This window comes from Taudactylus pleione, unplaced genomic scaffold (assembly GCF_031769625.1).
Source record: "Taudactylus pleione unplaced genomic scaffold, aTauple2 ptg000065l, whole genome shotgun sequence".
Lineage (NCBI taxonomy): Eukaryota > Metazoa > Chordata > Amphibia > Anura > Myobatrachidae > Taudactylus > Taudactylus pleione.
Window position 1 is genome coordinate 10788313 of NW_028284467.1, and position 15737 is coordinate 10804049.

The following is a 15737-nucleotide window of genomic DNA, read 5'->3' on the forward strand; positions in this document are numbered from 1 at the left end:
ATATACCATGAGATTTTTAGACATTGTCATGGGCCCACTTACAGGGAAATCTGTTTATATGTGTATACTGTACTGTAGGTTGGTGAGGCCATGGACATAGGGGGGGCTTCCCATTTGTACGTTATTGCCCAGCTGCAGGGAAGTGTCTGTGCAATACTGTACAACTAAAATGCAAATGTAGCCGGAGGTGTCTGTAGGAAATAGATGCCTCCAGAATTCATCTACGATCCGAGTGCTGCGACCAGAGATGCAGCATGAGATAACCTGGTCTGATGGTCGCAGTACTCGGTCATTCTGCGTAAGCCAAAACTTACTCAGACTGGCCATCGGAACTGGTTAGCTGGATCCAGGGAGTCTGCGATGATGCAGACCCTGGATTCAGCATGCTGCCCTGTTTTGTAGAACGGTTCCGGCCTCTGCCCCCCAATCTTCCCCCCAAACACCGCAGCATTTCAATCATGCTGCAGCTAAGGGCGGGCCAACAGCAGTCGCACAGGACCCGTTCGCACATGCGCTGACCGGGTCCTCTGCATGCGCAGATCCCCAAACATCGGATTTGTATGTAACCATTTTATTTTTGTTTCTATTTTTAGTGACACTTCTTCAAGAGGGAATATGATCCTGCAGTGTAACATGAAGACTTTTCAGAGACGCAGACAAGAGTAAACATAATCACTAAATACACCTATTAAATGAGTGTGATGCAATGGATATACTGTAATGCTGCTTTCAAAAAGTAGACAAATTTACATTTATTGCTATTTCCTGCATATATATATAGTGGAATTATTACCACTGATTGTGTGTCCTTTTCTATTGTGTTCTACTTTCCCCTATGTTAGGGGTCATTTATGTATTGAATAAATAGTGATTACTTTATCTGGAATTGGTATGAAATACCGTCGGCCACATGGCAGCCCGACATCAGCAGAGATCCCGGCAGCGGATGCCCGACAGCACTGAAAATCTTGATCGTGGATAGGTAAGTATTGTCTAACCTAACCTAACCCCCCTAACCCTAACCCTCCTTAGGGGTGCCTAACCCTAACCTCCCCCCCAAGTGCCTAACCCTAATCCCCCCTCTAAGTGCCTAACCCTAACCACCCCCTTCCCTGCTGCCTAAACCTAAGTCCCCCGGGGGGTGCCTAACCCTAAGTCCCCCCCTGGGGTGCCTAACCCTAACCCTCCCTCCCCCTAGCCTAACCCTAACCCTCCCGGGGGGGTGCCTAACCCTAAGTCCCCCCCGGGAGCCCTAAACCTAACCCTCCCCCCGCGGCTGTCCGTTCGCGGCGCCCGGCCTCACTGCGATCGGGATGCCGGGCGCTGGTCTCCCGGCATCGGGGAAATGCCGGGCGTCTACATCTAGATGATGCCCGACATTTCACCCTTGCCGGGATATGACAGTCGGCTTCCCGATTGCATACCCTTTATCTAGTTCCTTCTATTTTGGTTTTTGTTATATTTACTCAGCGCTTTGGTGGGATTTGTTTACTTTTTGCATAAGTTTTTTATGGTCCAATTAAAGTGATAGGATCTCCTCTTATTCCTATAAGCTGCAGAGCTCTGCGTCCAAAAGTGTCACATATCCTTTATATCTATAATGCTGCATTTCACTTATGTATGAAAGGATTGAAACTGTTATAAGATATTTGTGGAGACAAATTCTTTATTAGCAATTTGTTATTCATATTCAGTAATATATATACATATATATTTTATATTTTATTGTTGTTTGCAGAATTCTATCCTGGGAGAAAGGTGTGATACATTTAGACATTCTGGAAAAAAGAAGAAAATATATTATTAGAGCACAATCTCACGTATTAGACTCTGATAACAAGGAGCAGAAATATCAGGACCACTTGTACTTGTATAACAGTACTGCAGACACAAATACCCCAAATATGTAATTTTAGACATCACTTCATTGACATTGTAGTAGCTTTAATAAGTCTAAATAAAGGCACGATTTGCTTATGACTGCAGTGTGGGTAATGTATAGTGATAAAGTGATTTTGTTTACTTTATGTCCTGACATGATGATTGTACCATTCAGATGTAAATGACCCAAGTAATATACTGTAACAAATAATATATAGGCCTGCGTTATCAATTAGGTGAAAAATGCTTTGTTGCTGTATTTACATCTAATGTATTTGCACCCAATTTGTGGGAGTTGCTTTAAAACATAAGTGAAATTAGTAAATAGACCCCACTGTCACACAGACTAGAACAGCCGGACCTGGTGCATTGGTGCAAGCCTGTAAGATCCGCAGCCACTGTCAGCATTAATTGACATTAGGGACATATATTATATAGTTGAGGTGCTTTAAAAAAAATATACTAGCACTTCATACATGTCTACTCTCCCGGAAGTCGGGGGAGGCTCCCGATATTTCGGGTAACCCCCCGCACCCCCGGTAGAGTAGGCACTTCTCCCTCATTCCTGCCCACTTCCTAGTGAAGGGAAGAATGGGGGGAATTTTCAAGAAGATCGGGGTCCCCGAGTAGGGGGCGGGGCTTAATGATGCAATTCTACAAATATTGTCATTTGGCCCGCCCCCTATTTAAATATGTGCTATTTGCGTTAATTTACCACAAGGAGGCAGAATTTAATTCCGCAAACCATCAGTCCCTCCCCATCTGCACCCACCTGCTTCTCCTCCCTGGGCTTCTCCCGGGAGGAAAAATGAAAAGTTAGCCAGTATGTAGTACTTGTTAGTGGCACTAAAGCCAGGAGAAGTAGAGAAGTAACCCATAACAACCAATCAGCTCTAGATTTCTATGCAATTTCTCCACTTTATCTTTCTTAAAGATTTAAAACATCTCCCCCACTGTATGCTATGAAATACTGATAGTGGGACACTTACGCTGTTGATCCATCCAATGTAAGCAGAGACTCTGGTAAACACTGATGGTTTCTGGAAGTAGTTGCACCCAAGAGAGGATCCAAAGCTGACAATACCATGGACCTGGTACACACCACTGACAGAGCAGCTGAGGGGTCCACCAGAATCACCCTGCAGAAAACATAGACAACAAAGATAATTGACATTACACATTAATACAACAGTTCGGTAATTACATTGCTTCATATTTTTCATCCATTAGGGACTAATTCAGAAATTTTTGCACAGCCGATATTTATGCAAACAGAGCAATTATTAGCCATTGTGCATGTATGAAAGCCGCACTGTGCATATGCAGCGATTGCATTGCAAATATGCTCAAACAGAGGAACCACTGGCAAAGTGAGTGACAGGTAGTCAGGGGTGGTAACGGGGGGGGGGGGTGGTTGTTGGTTAGAAAAATGCAGACGTGTCGGTCCATTTAAACGCCTTTTTATGGGTGTGTATAAATTAGCCTTTGCGATCTCCTGCACAGCATGAGAGCTGTCTGCGTGTCAGGAGAGCTGCAGAGGTTACAGCTGGTCAGACCTGACTTACATGCCAGATGTGCAACAATGGTACCGATGTTTACACTGTTGCATGTCATCGAAATGATATGAGAAGGCAGCAGTGGGCGTCTCTAAGCTGGGCTGTGCTTTGGAAGGCATTAGAATATTTTAGCAACTGCGATCCGTGTGAGAATGCAGCTGCGGTTGCATTAGCGTAAATCTCGGAATCAGGTCCTTAGGGGAACATTTAAGTAAGCCTGAAGATAGATAAAATCGTGAGAGATATAGCACCAACCAATCAGCTCGTAACTGTAACTTTGCAGGCTGTGTTTGAAAATGACAGTTAGGAGCTGATTGGTTGGTGATTTATCGCTCTTCAAGGTTTAATAAATCTCCCCCTTAGTATTTAACTTTTAGAAATGTCAAAAACCCTTTATCATTATTCAAGCAGCACAGAACTGTTTACGACCTTATCACTTATACTTGTCATTTATTATTATAAATGATATTATTAGTTGATACAATTTGCTAGTAGTTTGATTTATAGGGCCAAATGTAATAGGATGAGAGTTTAGAAAATGTCAGAGTTTAGCAGTAACCTCTCACTCTATTACATTGGTTGAGTTGTATTTTCAAAATAGGAAAACATCTGGATCAGAGTTTAAATCATGAGAGATTTTTCAGTCTGGAAAAAATGCGAGTTTCCCTGTTCTGGGACTCTATTACATTGGCTGAGTTTACTCTCACATTTTCTAAACTCTCACCATAATACATTTGGCTCATAATCTCTATCTGTTTATATGACATGGGTGATATTTATACATTTTATACATATGCATATTTATACATTTCTTGGTCTATTAAAAAAAAAAGACATAATGTACATTCAACTTACATTGCAGGAAGATGTGATTCCATCACCACCAGCACAGATCATAGAGGTCTTGACTGTAGAGCCCCACCAGGCACTAGTAGAGCAGGTTGCGTGGGCAACAACGGCCAGGTTGGCCTGCTGGAGGATGCTGGGAAGAGCCCCACCGGCTGCAGAGAAAGATAAGTTAGTATTACGAAAAAAATAAAATAATAATAATACATAGTTAAGGGCATTACTTTTTTACATTACTTTCTTCCGTGTGCTCTATAGAGGCAGAGATCTACGGTCACACCAAAGGCAGTTAGTCAATTTTATCGGAATCGGTATGGGATGGCGGCAGGCGGGATCCCAGCTGTCAGAATCACGACACCGGCATCCCGACAGGTCTAGTATACCAACACTTGTTTGGTATGCTAACCCTCTCCCTACCCTAAACCTCCCTCTTTGATGCCTGAACCTAACACCCCCCCCACATACCCTAAACCTAACCCCCCCTCTTAGTGCCTAACCCTAACCCTTCCCCTAGTGCCTAACCCTAACCCACTCCCCAACCCTGATACTTACCTTCGGTATCCCGGCAGTCTGGATGTCAACGCCAGGATTGTGATAGGCGTCGGGATTCCTGTGCCGGTAATATCAGTGCCAGCATCGCGCTCGCTAGGATACTAACTAGAGATTCCTCTGATGAAACAGCAGAATTATTCCCTTTGTTTATTTTCTATTTCATTTATATTAATTTATAAAGTATAGTTTTTCATTATTCTCATATTTGTATTTGATCTTTCACTGTACTTATGATTCTGACAATGTTGAATATATATATATATATTTAACAAAATAAAACAGACATGTCCTTTCCTAAAAATGTGCTATTGCTCTTTTGCCTTTTTCATTTAAGCCTCTCCAATTATATACTAATATAAAATGTAGCCCATTTTATAGACAAAGCTGTACACAGAGAACTTACTGGTGAGTCTTCCCCAGCCTGAAACAATGCAGTTGTAGTTGTGGGCCAGGATATCGCCATCAGCGGGCAGTGTAGCCAGTTGCACAGAAGTGTTCAGGGTAGCGCTGGAGGCCAGCCAGAGTATAGCAATATCAAAGCTGCAAAAATACAAATATTGAGAATATTCCAATAGGTAAAGGAAAAATGTATAATCGCAATACATTGTATATTATATTGTATAAAATATTGTATAAAAGTGTTCTATTTTGTTAACCATACTAGTGTCAATGGTTGGTACTGTGAGCAAAGAGGTTTACTTATTGGCTAAAAATACTCTATAGAGAAAATAAAGCAAGAGGTGGGGTAGCGCACTAAACACTACAAACATTGGAAGGTTTTTTTTGTAATGCACTAAATTCATTTTAAAAGGTTTAATAGGCGCTGTAAGTTACTAAACCCAAAACAAAGGGACATTCTCATACATGGGGAGCTTTTATATAGATACGGTGACTAATGTCACTTCTAAATCTCTGTGTTTTCAGTCAGGGAGTTGATGATCTCTCTAAAATAGATAGCACTGTATTATATATACTTAAAGTAAAAATGCAATGCTAATAGACATACTCTGCACCATCGCCGATAGTACTCTTTGTACGCACATCGGCGGATACATGCCGCAGTTGGTGGGCATCTCAACAGGACGCTCATGTGCTGCGGCATTAGCATAAAGATGCAGAAATGGCTGCGACAATAGTCACAGCCGCTGCTATAACTTCTCCACTTCTAAATTACCCCCACACAGTGCAGACAATGGCTCTCAGCTACTGGGAGGAGGGACCTGGTGGCCGATCAGGGAAGGGCTAACCTTAGTGCTTCCTGTGCCACAGGAGGGAAAAAATGTGATGGCGGAGAACCATCGGATCTCTGCCATTGATGACATAACCATCAGGAGCAAACCATTGATGAATGTTAACCATTGATGGTTGATGGCCAGGAATGTTGACATGACTGATTGTTATCCGGCATTGCATTGTTTTAGGGCTACAGAGGATGTGCTATTGGGCAATTTGTTGCAATAAAGAAGCATGAACATGCCGTATCCAGCAAGTCGTTTTCTAAATAAATGAATATTAAGATTCTGACATTGAAGGAAACATATCAAAATTCACCCTTCTCTGAAACATAGTAATCTATTATTATTATTCACATTAAAACAATTCACTAAATGACCGGAAAATGAAGCTTCATAAAACCTCGTATCTACCAATGTTCACTGTCTACCTTTTACCTAGTACAGATTTTATATTATCTTTTTACATGAACTCCAAAGTATTTTAGTTAGCTGTGATAATCGTTCCTAATTTAGTTCCCTACCCGGCAGCGACATCGTTGGTATTCCAGCTGGCGTGCTGCCTGATGCTAGACACGGCAATGACCTGTTCAGTGCCTTCATTAACACTGAGGTTGTGATCTCCCAGACCCACACGGAAGGTGAGGTTACTGTTGCAGAGGATGAGAAGGAGGAACATGGTATTAGCAGTGTGTACTGTCAGTCATTTTATAAAGCATGAACCCAAATATCTTCATCAATTTTATAATAATGTGATAAACACAGCACAAAACAACTGTATGTGCTAATTATAATAATTCTCAAGGAAACAAATATAATGCATTGAGTATATGTGGAGTAGGTCAACAAGATCTCAAACCTCTATTTAACTAGCATAATTAGCAGAACAATGGAGATCCCTCAACTGGAATCCGCAGCATCACAAAATATACTCTAATAGGAAACCAGTGCACAAGAGAAAGGGGGTGTTGAAAGGTGGTATTGGTAAGAATCAACCAATACACAAATAGCAATCTACGAAGCCTGCCTGTTAATATGTAAATCACTGCCCTATAAAGGGCCCCATACACTGTGCGATATACACCTTGCGATGCGCCGGCCGATCCGATGGCCAACATTTCGGGTAGTCCCCACACACGGAGTGATCCCGTGGCCGACCACCCGATATGTCAGCACCCCCCCACTCCCACCCGCATATCGCTCCATGGGATCGTTTGTCAATCCCCCAGATCAATTGAACAAGCAAAAAGATCTGGAGGAGCGACGGACGACCCCATGGGAGCACGCAGTGGACAATATCTTGCCCACACATGGAACGATATAGCGGCGATATCGTTCAAAATTGTCGTATCGCCCACTATATTGCTCCGTGTATGGTGGCCTTAAGACAGGGACGCACCCAACTCCTAACACCGCAGCCTGCTCTAGAGGAGTTAAAGAGAGCATAAGGAAATATTGAGTTAATATCAATGTTCAGTAGTCTGTAATACCTTCTTGGAAAGAAGCCTTCTATTTAACAACTAGATTAAGTATTTCAATAAATATTATACAAGTGATCTTACAGCATACTTGCCAACACTCCCTGATTGTGAGGGAGACTCCCTGACATAGTAGCAATCTCCCTGACTCCCTGAAGAGCCTAGTAATCTCCCTGATTGCACCTTACCTCAATCTTGAAGCTGTTAAATATAAATAAAAATAGCGATATATGCATTCAATTAGTATCATTAGTATAATTTCCCTGCATTGTTTATAAGGGTACAATAATCCCTATGGTTACATGCATATTTTGAAGCGTATCAGTATATTTTCATCAACAAATAGATCTTACTAACTGCTTTGGGGCTCATTTAATTTGTATGTAAATCAATTTTATGGCAAACCTCTCAGATGTAGCAGTACACCTCTACTAGACCGCCGCTCATAGGTGTTGCTTTCACAATCTCCCTGAAATGCTTCTTCAAAAGTAGGCAAGTATGTCTTACAGTGGACTATTAACAATAAACAAGCCCGGTTTGTTACCTGTCCACGCAGTGAGCAGCAGTAATCGCACGGTTAGCACGGATCAGGGAACCTCCACAGGTGTGGAACCAGCTGCCGCCAGAGAGATATTGGAGGGATGCCTGGAGGAACACAATAACAGAACATTACTTTATGACTCAGTGAACTAAATAGTAAAAGCTTGGATATAATGATTAACACATGTTGCTTAATGCTTGATCCTGCAAATAGTATGAAATAAAACATACTGTATGTATGGAAGTTGTGTCAATATGTAAATAAACAAGAATGTTCATTTTTCCAACCTAAACCTTTCAATGAAGTTGTGCTATTTAAAAATCTATTCATGAGACATAGTTTCCAGGGGCCAAATGTAATAGGGCGAGAGTTTAGAAAATGTGACAGTTTAGCAATAAAACCCTCAGGGATCTATTTTCTAATCAGTGTTAGGAGACAGAGTGAAAAGTGATAAGAAAGTGATAAGGTGCCAGCCAATCAGCTCCCAACTGTCATTTCACAGGCTGTGTTTGAAAAATGACAGTTGGGAGCTGATTGGCTGGCACCTTATCACTTTTCACTCTGTCTCCTAACACTGCTTAGTAAATAGACCCCTCACACTTATTAAACTCAGCCAATGTAAAAGAGACCGAGAACATGCAAACTCGCATGTTTTTAGACTCAAAAACTTTAAACTCTCATCCAGATGTTTTCCCATTTTGGAAATAAAACTCGACCAATGTGATAGTTTGCTGCTAAACTCTCACATTTTCTAAACTCTCACCCTATTACATTTGGCCCCAGGTATGTGTAGTATGAGCCCTGTGTCACATAGTTCAGGGAAACTAATCCTTAAGCCAGTGATTCCCAACCTTGGCCTTCAAAGAACACTAACAGTCCAGGTTTTAAGGATATCTCTGCTTGAGCACTGATAGTAAAATCAAAATTACTGAGGTACTAATTAAGTCACCTGTGTGATTTATGGCTAACCTTAAAACCTGGACTGTTAGTGTGCCTTGATGACTGAGGTTAGGAAACACTGCTTTAAGCAGATCACGTGGCCATAGTATGTTTCAAGGTACAATCATTGCATTTTAAATGTACAATAAAATATATATAATTGAGCCATATAGTGAACATGAAGTTGCTACACATTGACAATTATTGAATGCTTGACAGTCCATTTATGGACACACAAGGGTTCATGTAGAGTTGGATGGAAGCCTCTTTTTTTCTAGCATACAACACACATTTCCATACAGCTCAGGTGCACACTAAAGACTTACACTTGCGTCCATCTGCAGATCAAGTCATATCTTACACTTACAGTACCATATGGTTAGTGATTTGGAATGGCAGAGGGAATAATAATAATAATGTTATTTATAAAGCACTTTTCTCCTAATAGGACTCAAAGTGCTTTACATTTGCCTTTACAGCACAAAATACAAAACAAGCTTAACAAGGGACATTAGTGAAATGCTTGGGTGAATATTGTAGGTGAGTCTTGAGTCTACTTTTGAAGGATTCTGGAGTAGAGGCTTCTTGAACTGTGCCGGGAAGTGAGCTCCATAGAGTCGGAGCCACAAAGCTGAAAGCTCGACCCCCAAATGAATTCCAGGAGATTCTAGGTACTATTAATAGTCCTTCATCAACAGATCGCAGTAATAGAGTGGGACAGTAAGGGATCAGAAGCTGCTTCAAGTACCTCTGGCCCTGGTCATGTAAGGCTTTGAAAGTCAGTAAGCCAATCTTGAAAACTATTCGCCATCTTACAGGCAGCCAGTGAAGGGAGTAGAGAATAGGTGTTATGTGACTGGAACGGGGCTGGTTGGTTAATAGCCTGGCAGCTGCATTTATACCATCTGCAAGCAGTGCAATTATTTTGCAAGGAGACCAAGACAGAAGACATTACAGTAGTCTAGGCGTGATGATACAAATTCACGTATGACTTTAGGGAGATCTTCTGAGGGATGTGCTTGATTCTGGTGAAGTTCCTCAGATGATAGAATGAGGATTTAATTGTGGCTAATACCTAATGTTTCAGTGTCAAGCCACTATCCAGGACAACACCAACATTCCACACATGTTCAGTGTTTTGTCTTTTCTCTGTTTTATCAGGGTTCAGTCACAGCCATCTCGCACTTATCCATTCATGAAGCTCAGCTAGACAGCCATTTAGGATTGTTATTGGGTTCTCAGTACCTGGAGCAAAGGACAGGTACATGTGTGTCTTATCTGCATAGCAGTAGTAGACCAGGCCATATAGGATGAATACAGTAATATATTCCTGGTGAAGGTGACTTTGTCACCCCTGGACATGAACTCACTACGTATATCAGCAGGTAGATCTTTTGAGTGTGCTTGACCCATAACGCATAATACACACTGATTATAATGCCAGCCTTATGATTGGTTGATTGTGGATTAACTTCTACAGCTGATTAACCTTAATTAAGCTGTGGCTATATCACAGGTGTTATATGGCTGGAATGGGGCTGGTTGGTTAATAGCCTGGCAGCTGCATTTGTACCATCTGCAAGCAGTGCAATTCTTTTGCTAGGAGACCAAGATAGAGGACATTGCAGTAGTCTAGGCGTGATGATATAAATGCATGTATCTTCTTAGGGGAGTGCTTGATTCTGGTGAAGTTCCTCAGATGATAGAATGAGGATTTAATTGTGGCTGATACCCAATGTTTAAGGGGTCTATTTACTAAGCAGTGTTAGCAGACAGAGTGAAAAGTGATAAGGTGCCAACCAATCAGCTCCCAACTGTCATTTTTCAAACACAGCCTCTGAGATGGCACTTAGGAGCTGATTGTCTGACATCTTATCACTTTTCACTCTGTCTCCTAACACTGCTTAGTAAATAGACCTCTTAGTGACAAGCCACTATCCAGGACAACACCGAGATTCCGCACATGTTCAGTGTTTTGTAGTTCTGAACCCCCAAATGTAAGTCCTGTTGGTTGGCTACAGCCTTGTCCTGTGAGCTATCATAAGGGTGTTTTTTCAGAGTTCAGTCACAGCCAACTGGCTCCACTCATGGAGCTCAGCTAGACAGCCATTTAGGATTGTTATTGGCTACTCAGTACCTGGAGCAAAGGACGGTTACAGTTGTGTCCTATCTGCATAGCAGTAGTAGACAAGGCCCTATAGGATGAATAGAGTAATATATTCCTGGTGAAGGTGACTTAGTCACCCCTGGACATGAACTCGCTATGTATCTCAGCAGGTATATATTTTTAGGGTGCTTGACCTGTAATGCATAATACACACTGATTATAATGCCAGCCTTATGATTGGTTGATTGTGGATTACATTCTCCAGCTGATAAACCTTAATTAAGCTGTTACTATATGACAGGTGTCTGTTTGCATTATTACTATTAAGCCTAACAACCATTGTGCCAAAGAATCGACACTATAAAGTGCCACTACAAGTGCACACAAAGCAATACTCAAGAAATAACCATAAGGGGAACACCAATGTGGGTCATGTGAGCTCTGCAAAAGCTGCATGTCATTAGTAACTGTAAGCATACAGCTGTAGTTTGAGCTGCAATTGAATTTTTTTGGATGCATTTCTCATGTAAAATGCTACCAACCCTACATGTGGCCCCGAGTTGCTTATTTTACACTCGTGGAATGTACAATTCAAGCAACAAAAGCTTGATGGACCATGAATGATGCTTATGATGTTTAAGGTCCATTGGGTGTTCAGGATATTGTCTGTGTGTACAGTATAGTCATCTAGAAAGCCAGATGTACAATCTGTGTGTGTACTATAGTCCTGCTCACCTGCCATGGCCAGGCGTTCTTTACTGCATCTGTTCCTCCTACCACACGTCCATTTACATTTTCTTCCAAAAAGAGTATGTTATCCTCGTGACAATATCCTTTAGGCAGAGAAAATAGATATTGAAGAGACTTACTACTTAAAAAAAAAATGGAATAAGGATTTTTTTAAAAACATCTCTTTAGCTCACTAAAACAATATTTGAGAGTTGTTTTTAGCAAAATATTTTATTTGGTAATAATACAATGTAAGTATTGTGTACATATTCATGTTCATTCGGCCACTTGAGTTTCCCTTCATGGTATGTTACATTTGCAATTCATGGTTAATGATACATTATTATAACCAGGAACATACTAACAAGAGGGCCTGTGTGCAGCTGGCTCCCTCCTCTGAGCGGTGGGGCTCCCCCAAGCCCTGCATCTTACCTTGTGCAATTAAGCGAGTCCCTCCTTCTCCGTGGTGCAATCTTCCCAGCGATATTCAGGAAGATGACACATGTGCACAAGAGAGCAAAGACTGGCACAGCACCAGAGTGTTTGCTTTCACTGCATGGCACCATCTTCCTGAAGATGTCACTGGGAAGATGGCGCCGTGGAGGAGGAGGGACCAGCTTGCCAGCACAAGATAAATATACTACACACCCTAAATATACCTATGATTATAACCTATAGTGCCAGTTTATATTATAATTAGTTTATTATAGTATATTTTAACAAATAGAATTTTTTAGATAAGGAACAAGTACAATATAAAGTTCACTTTTATATTCTTACAAATTGGAAAAAAAAAGTTTTCCTCAGATCAATAAAATGTTAAAACTGGTCTAATCAATAAAGGACATGTGCATATGGGAGGATCTGATCCCCCTGTGCTCTGGGCCTGATTCAGAGCCGCTCGTAAGCGGCCGCTCGTTCGCTATGAGTGATGTTTGCACAACTGCGCATGCGTATGGGTCCTAATGCGCATGTGCAAACCAGTCATTGCGGTCGGAAATCGTGCGCTCGCAAAATAGCGAGGGCCTGCTAATTTGATTGACAGAATGTACCGTTTGTGGGTGGTAAGAGGGGAAGGTGCTTGAAAACGGGGGAGTGGAGATCCGAACGCAGGCGTGCCTAATGGTAAAAAGGGTGTTTAATGGGAGTGCATAATTAGTAAAGGAGCGTCATCGACCATGTCACTTGGTTGTCTTGTAGCTGAACTGAGTTCAGATGCCTTTTCGATGTACCCGATTGATCAAATAAATACCGGAGATGACGTGTGATGCGAACGGCAAAGGGGCGTTTTACAAAATAGCGAGCGCACTTTTCGAACGCTCGCTCAGACATAGAGGCGTCAACAAACCGCAATGAGCGAGCGCTCAATTTAAATAGCCGGCCCCCTAAATAGCCGACCGTTCGCAAATAGCGTCCTGCTCTGAATCAGGCCCTCTGTTCCATCTGGAGGTAGCGGGGATTGTTGCTCCCTCTGCAAAAATTGAATGTGATAATTGCGTAAGTTTTGCATTTTAAATGTTCCTATTCAATAAATGTTAACTCCTACAGCCTAGATAATACGAATGTAGATGTAACAGATATGCATGTAACATTTACTATTGACTGTTGTGTAATGGAGCCTAGTTATTTAATTGTGTGGACATGATCAGATGCCTACTCTTCATGCATTTAAATTAACCTATTATCTCATAGCAGCTTTAAATATATTTTGTGAACATTTTGTAAACGGTCATATTTAAATTTAAGAAGATGAATAGCAGTAATGGAAAATATACTGTCTTGCTATTCACCCCTGCGTGAGTTATCTTCTCTTAAAACTATTAAGCGGAGATGTATCAAGACTTGGTGAGGGATAAAGTGGAGAGTGATAAGGTACCAACCAATTAGCTTCTAACTGTAATTTTCAGGCACAGCCTGTAAAATGACAGTTAGGAGCTGATTGGTTGGTACTTTATCTCTCTCCACTTTATGTCTCTCCAAAGCTAGATACATCTTCCCCTTTAATCTGAAGAACCAAAACCTTTATTTTCCTACAAACGTGTTTTGCTTCTGCTTTACAATGTATGATAACATTTTCCAGAAATTATATAATAAATATGATATATGATAAAGCGTGATTGTAAATTTGAAGAAGGAATGAAGACTTGTTGATGGAGAAAACAGATGACTAAGGACTAGGGGGAAGGGGGTCTTTCAGAGTTTTGTCACCTTTTAACAACATAAGTATGATTAATTATTACAGTACAATAGTAATTGTAGCAAGGCAATTCAAGAAACCACAAATATAGTACAGTATTTAGGAATTGCTTCTAAAGATTTGCCGGTATAAATAGAATATACAGTACATGTATTTAGATAATAAAACTTACCGCAAAGGACAAGAGCAGCCAATACAAGAAGCCTGAGCATGGTGAGACGATTCCTGGGCAATTGTTCTGTAAAGACCTAACAGTGGTGTCTCCCCTTTTATATAATTGAAAAAGGCGTCAACGTATAGTGAGAATACTTCCAGATGATGCAGGTAACACAGGTGGCAAATGTGTTTCCATGTGTCCCTGAAGGACAAATATGTATAGATATGTTGTTATAAAAAGAATTTCAAATAGGTTGCGTTGCTGTATCTTGCGCAGCTAAGCCTAACACGCACACACACACAGAAAAATATTAGACAAAAAAAGACACTATGGGCCAAATGTAATAGGGTATCAGTTTTGGTAAATTGAGAGTTTTGTGCTAAACTCGCAATTTTTCACAACTCTCCAATGTAATAGGGTGTCAGTTCACTAAAACTCGCATTTTTCATAGTTACTAAGAATCCCCATTCCCAAACTCGCATCCAGATGTTTTCACATTGAAAACAATCAACTCGCCCAATGTAATAGGGTGTCTATTTTAGACTCGCGAAAAAAAACTTAACCAAAAGTCTCCAAATAATAGACCTGCTTCAGGCTAGCGAGTATATCCTGAGCAGGTCAGATTAACACAGAAACATGCACATATCCATGAGATACTTTCTGTGTGTACATATGTAAAAGGTTTTAAATTATAAAAAAAATGACGTTAACCCCCTCCCCAAAAGCATAACCAGCCCCGGGCTTTATAAAGCCTGTCCTGGTTCTAAAAATACAGGGTCCAAAATGCGTAGGGGGCCCTCTATATTAAGAACCAGCACAGGGCTTTGTTGAGCTGGTCCTGGTTTTGGAAAATCAGGGGACTCAACGAGTAGGGGTCCCCTGAAATATCCAAAACCAGCACCAAACTCTTACTAGAGGGGGGATAATGCCACAGCCAGGGAAAACCTTTCACCGGTTTCACCAATAAAGGGGTCCCCCTCTCCAGGGCACCCCAGGCCTAGACTGATAGCTTGGGGCTGTCCCCGGCACCCTAGGGCGGTGGGTGCCGGGTTGATAGTGTTTTGTGTAAAATAAAGGGTTAAATATTGTCTTTTGTTGTAGAACCACAAGTACCAGCAAGCCTCCCCCGCATGCGGGTATTTGGAGAACCACAAATACCAGCATGCGGGGCATTACGGAACCGCTGGCACTTGTAGTTCCACAACAAAAGAAATACGTAATAAAAACAAACGCACACCGTGAAAGTAAAATTTTAATAAAACATACCTGCACACTCACACATACTCACCTAGTATCCTAAGTAATCCATAGGGGTACCTGAAAAAAAAATCCATACTCACCTCTCCTATGCGTAGTTCATGTCTGCTTCGTTCCCTGTAGGCATCCAAAGGGTTAAAATAACAAATCGATAAAAAAACATACCATGCCGGACTGAGAATTCACCATTGAAATCTATGCTGGCTCCCGCTACATCTAAAAGGTTAATTGAGTTTAATCTTGTGGTTACATTATTGATACAATG

The 15737-nt window shown here is 41.3% G+C and overlaps 1 protein-coding gene across 1 annotated transcript; it reads right to left on the bottom strand.

The window, feature by feature from the left end:
* Window positions 1–1769: 1769 nt before the first annotated feature.
* LOC148534677 (chymotrypsin-like elastase family member 1) lies at window positions 1770–14273 on the bottom strand. The gene is made up of 8 exons (XM_088465872.1): window positions 14231–14273; window positions 11868–11965; window positions 8090–8190; window positions 6592–6717; window positions 5239–5375; window positions 4293–4438; window positions 2871–3020; window positions 1770–1778 (listed from the first exon to the last, which is right to left on the bottom strand). The coding sequence occupies exons 1-8, from the start codon at window positions 14268–14270 to the stop codon at window positions 1770–1772; spliced, it is 807 nt and encodes a 268-aa protein (XP_088321998.1). The 5' UTR covers window positions 14271–14273.
* Between the last annotated feature and the right edge of the window lie 1464 nt (window positions 14274–15737).

What these genes read in the sequence shown, in the direction of transcription:
- LOC148534677 (XM_088465872.1), bottom strand. Translation starts at nt 14,270, where the DNA reads ATGCTCAGGCTTCTTGTATTGGCTGCTCTTGTCCTTTGCG. An exon ending in AGAACGCCTGGCCATGGCAG is followed by an intron (nt 8,191 to 11,867) that starts GTGAGCAGGACT and finishes GTGTTCCTCCAG; the next exon opens with GCATCCCTCCAATATCTCTC. An exon ending in GAATCACATCTTCCTGCAAT is followed by an intron (nt 3,021 to 4,292) that starts GTAAGTTGAATG and finishes TGTTTTCTGCAG; the next exon opens with GGTGATTCTGGTGGACCCCT.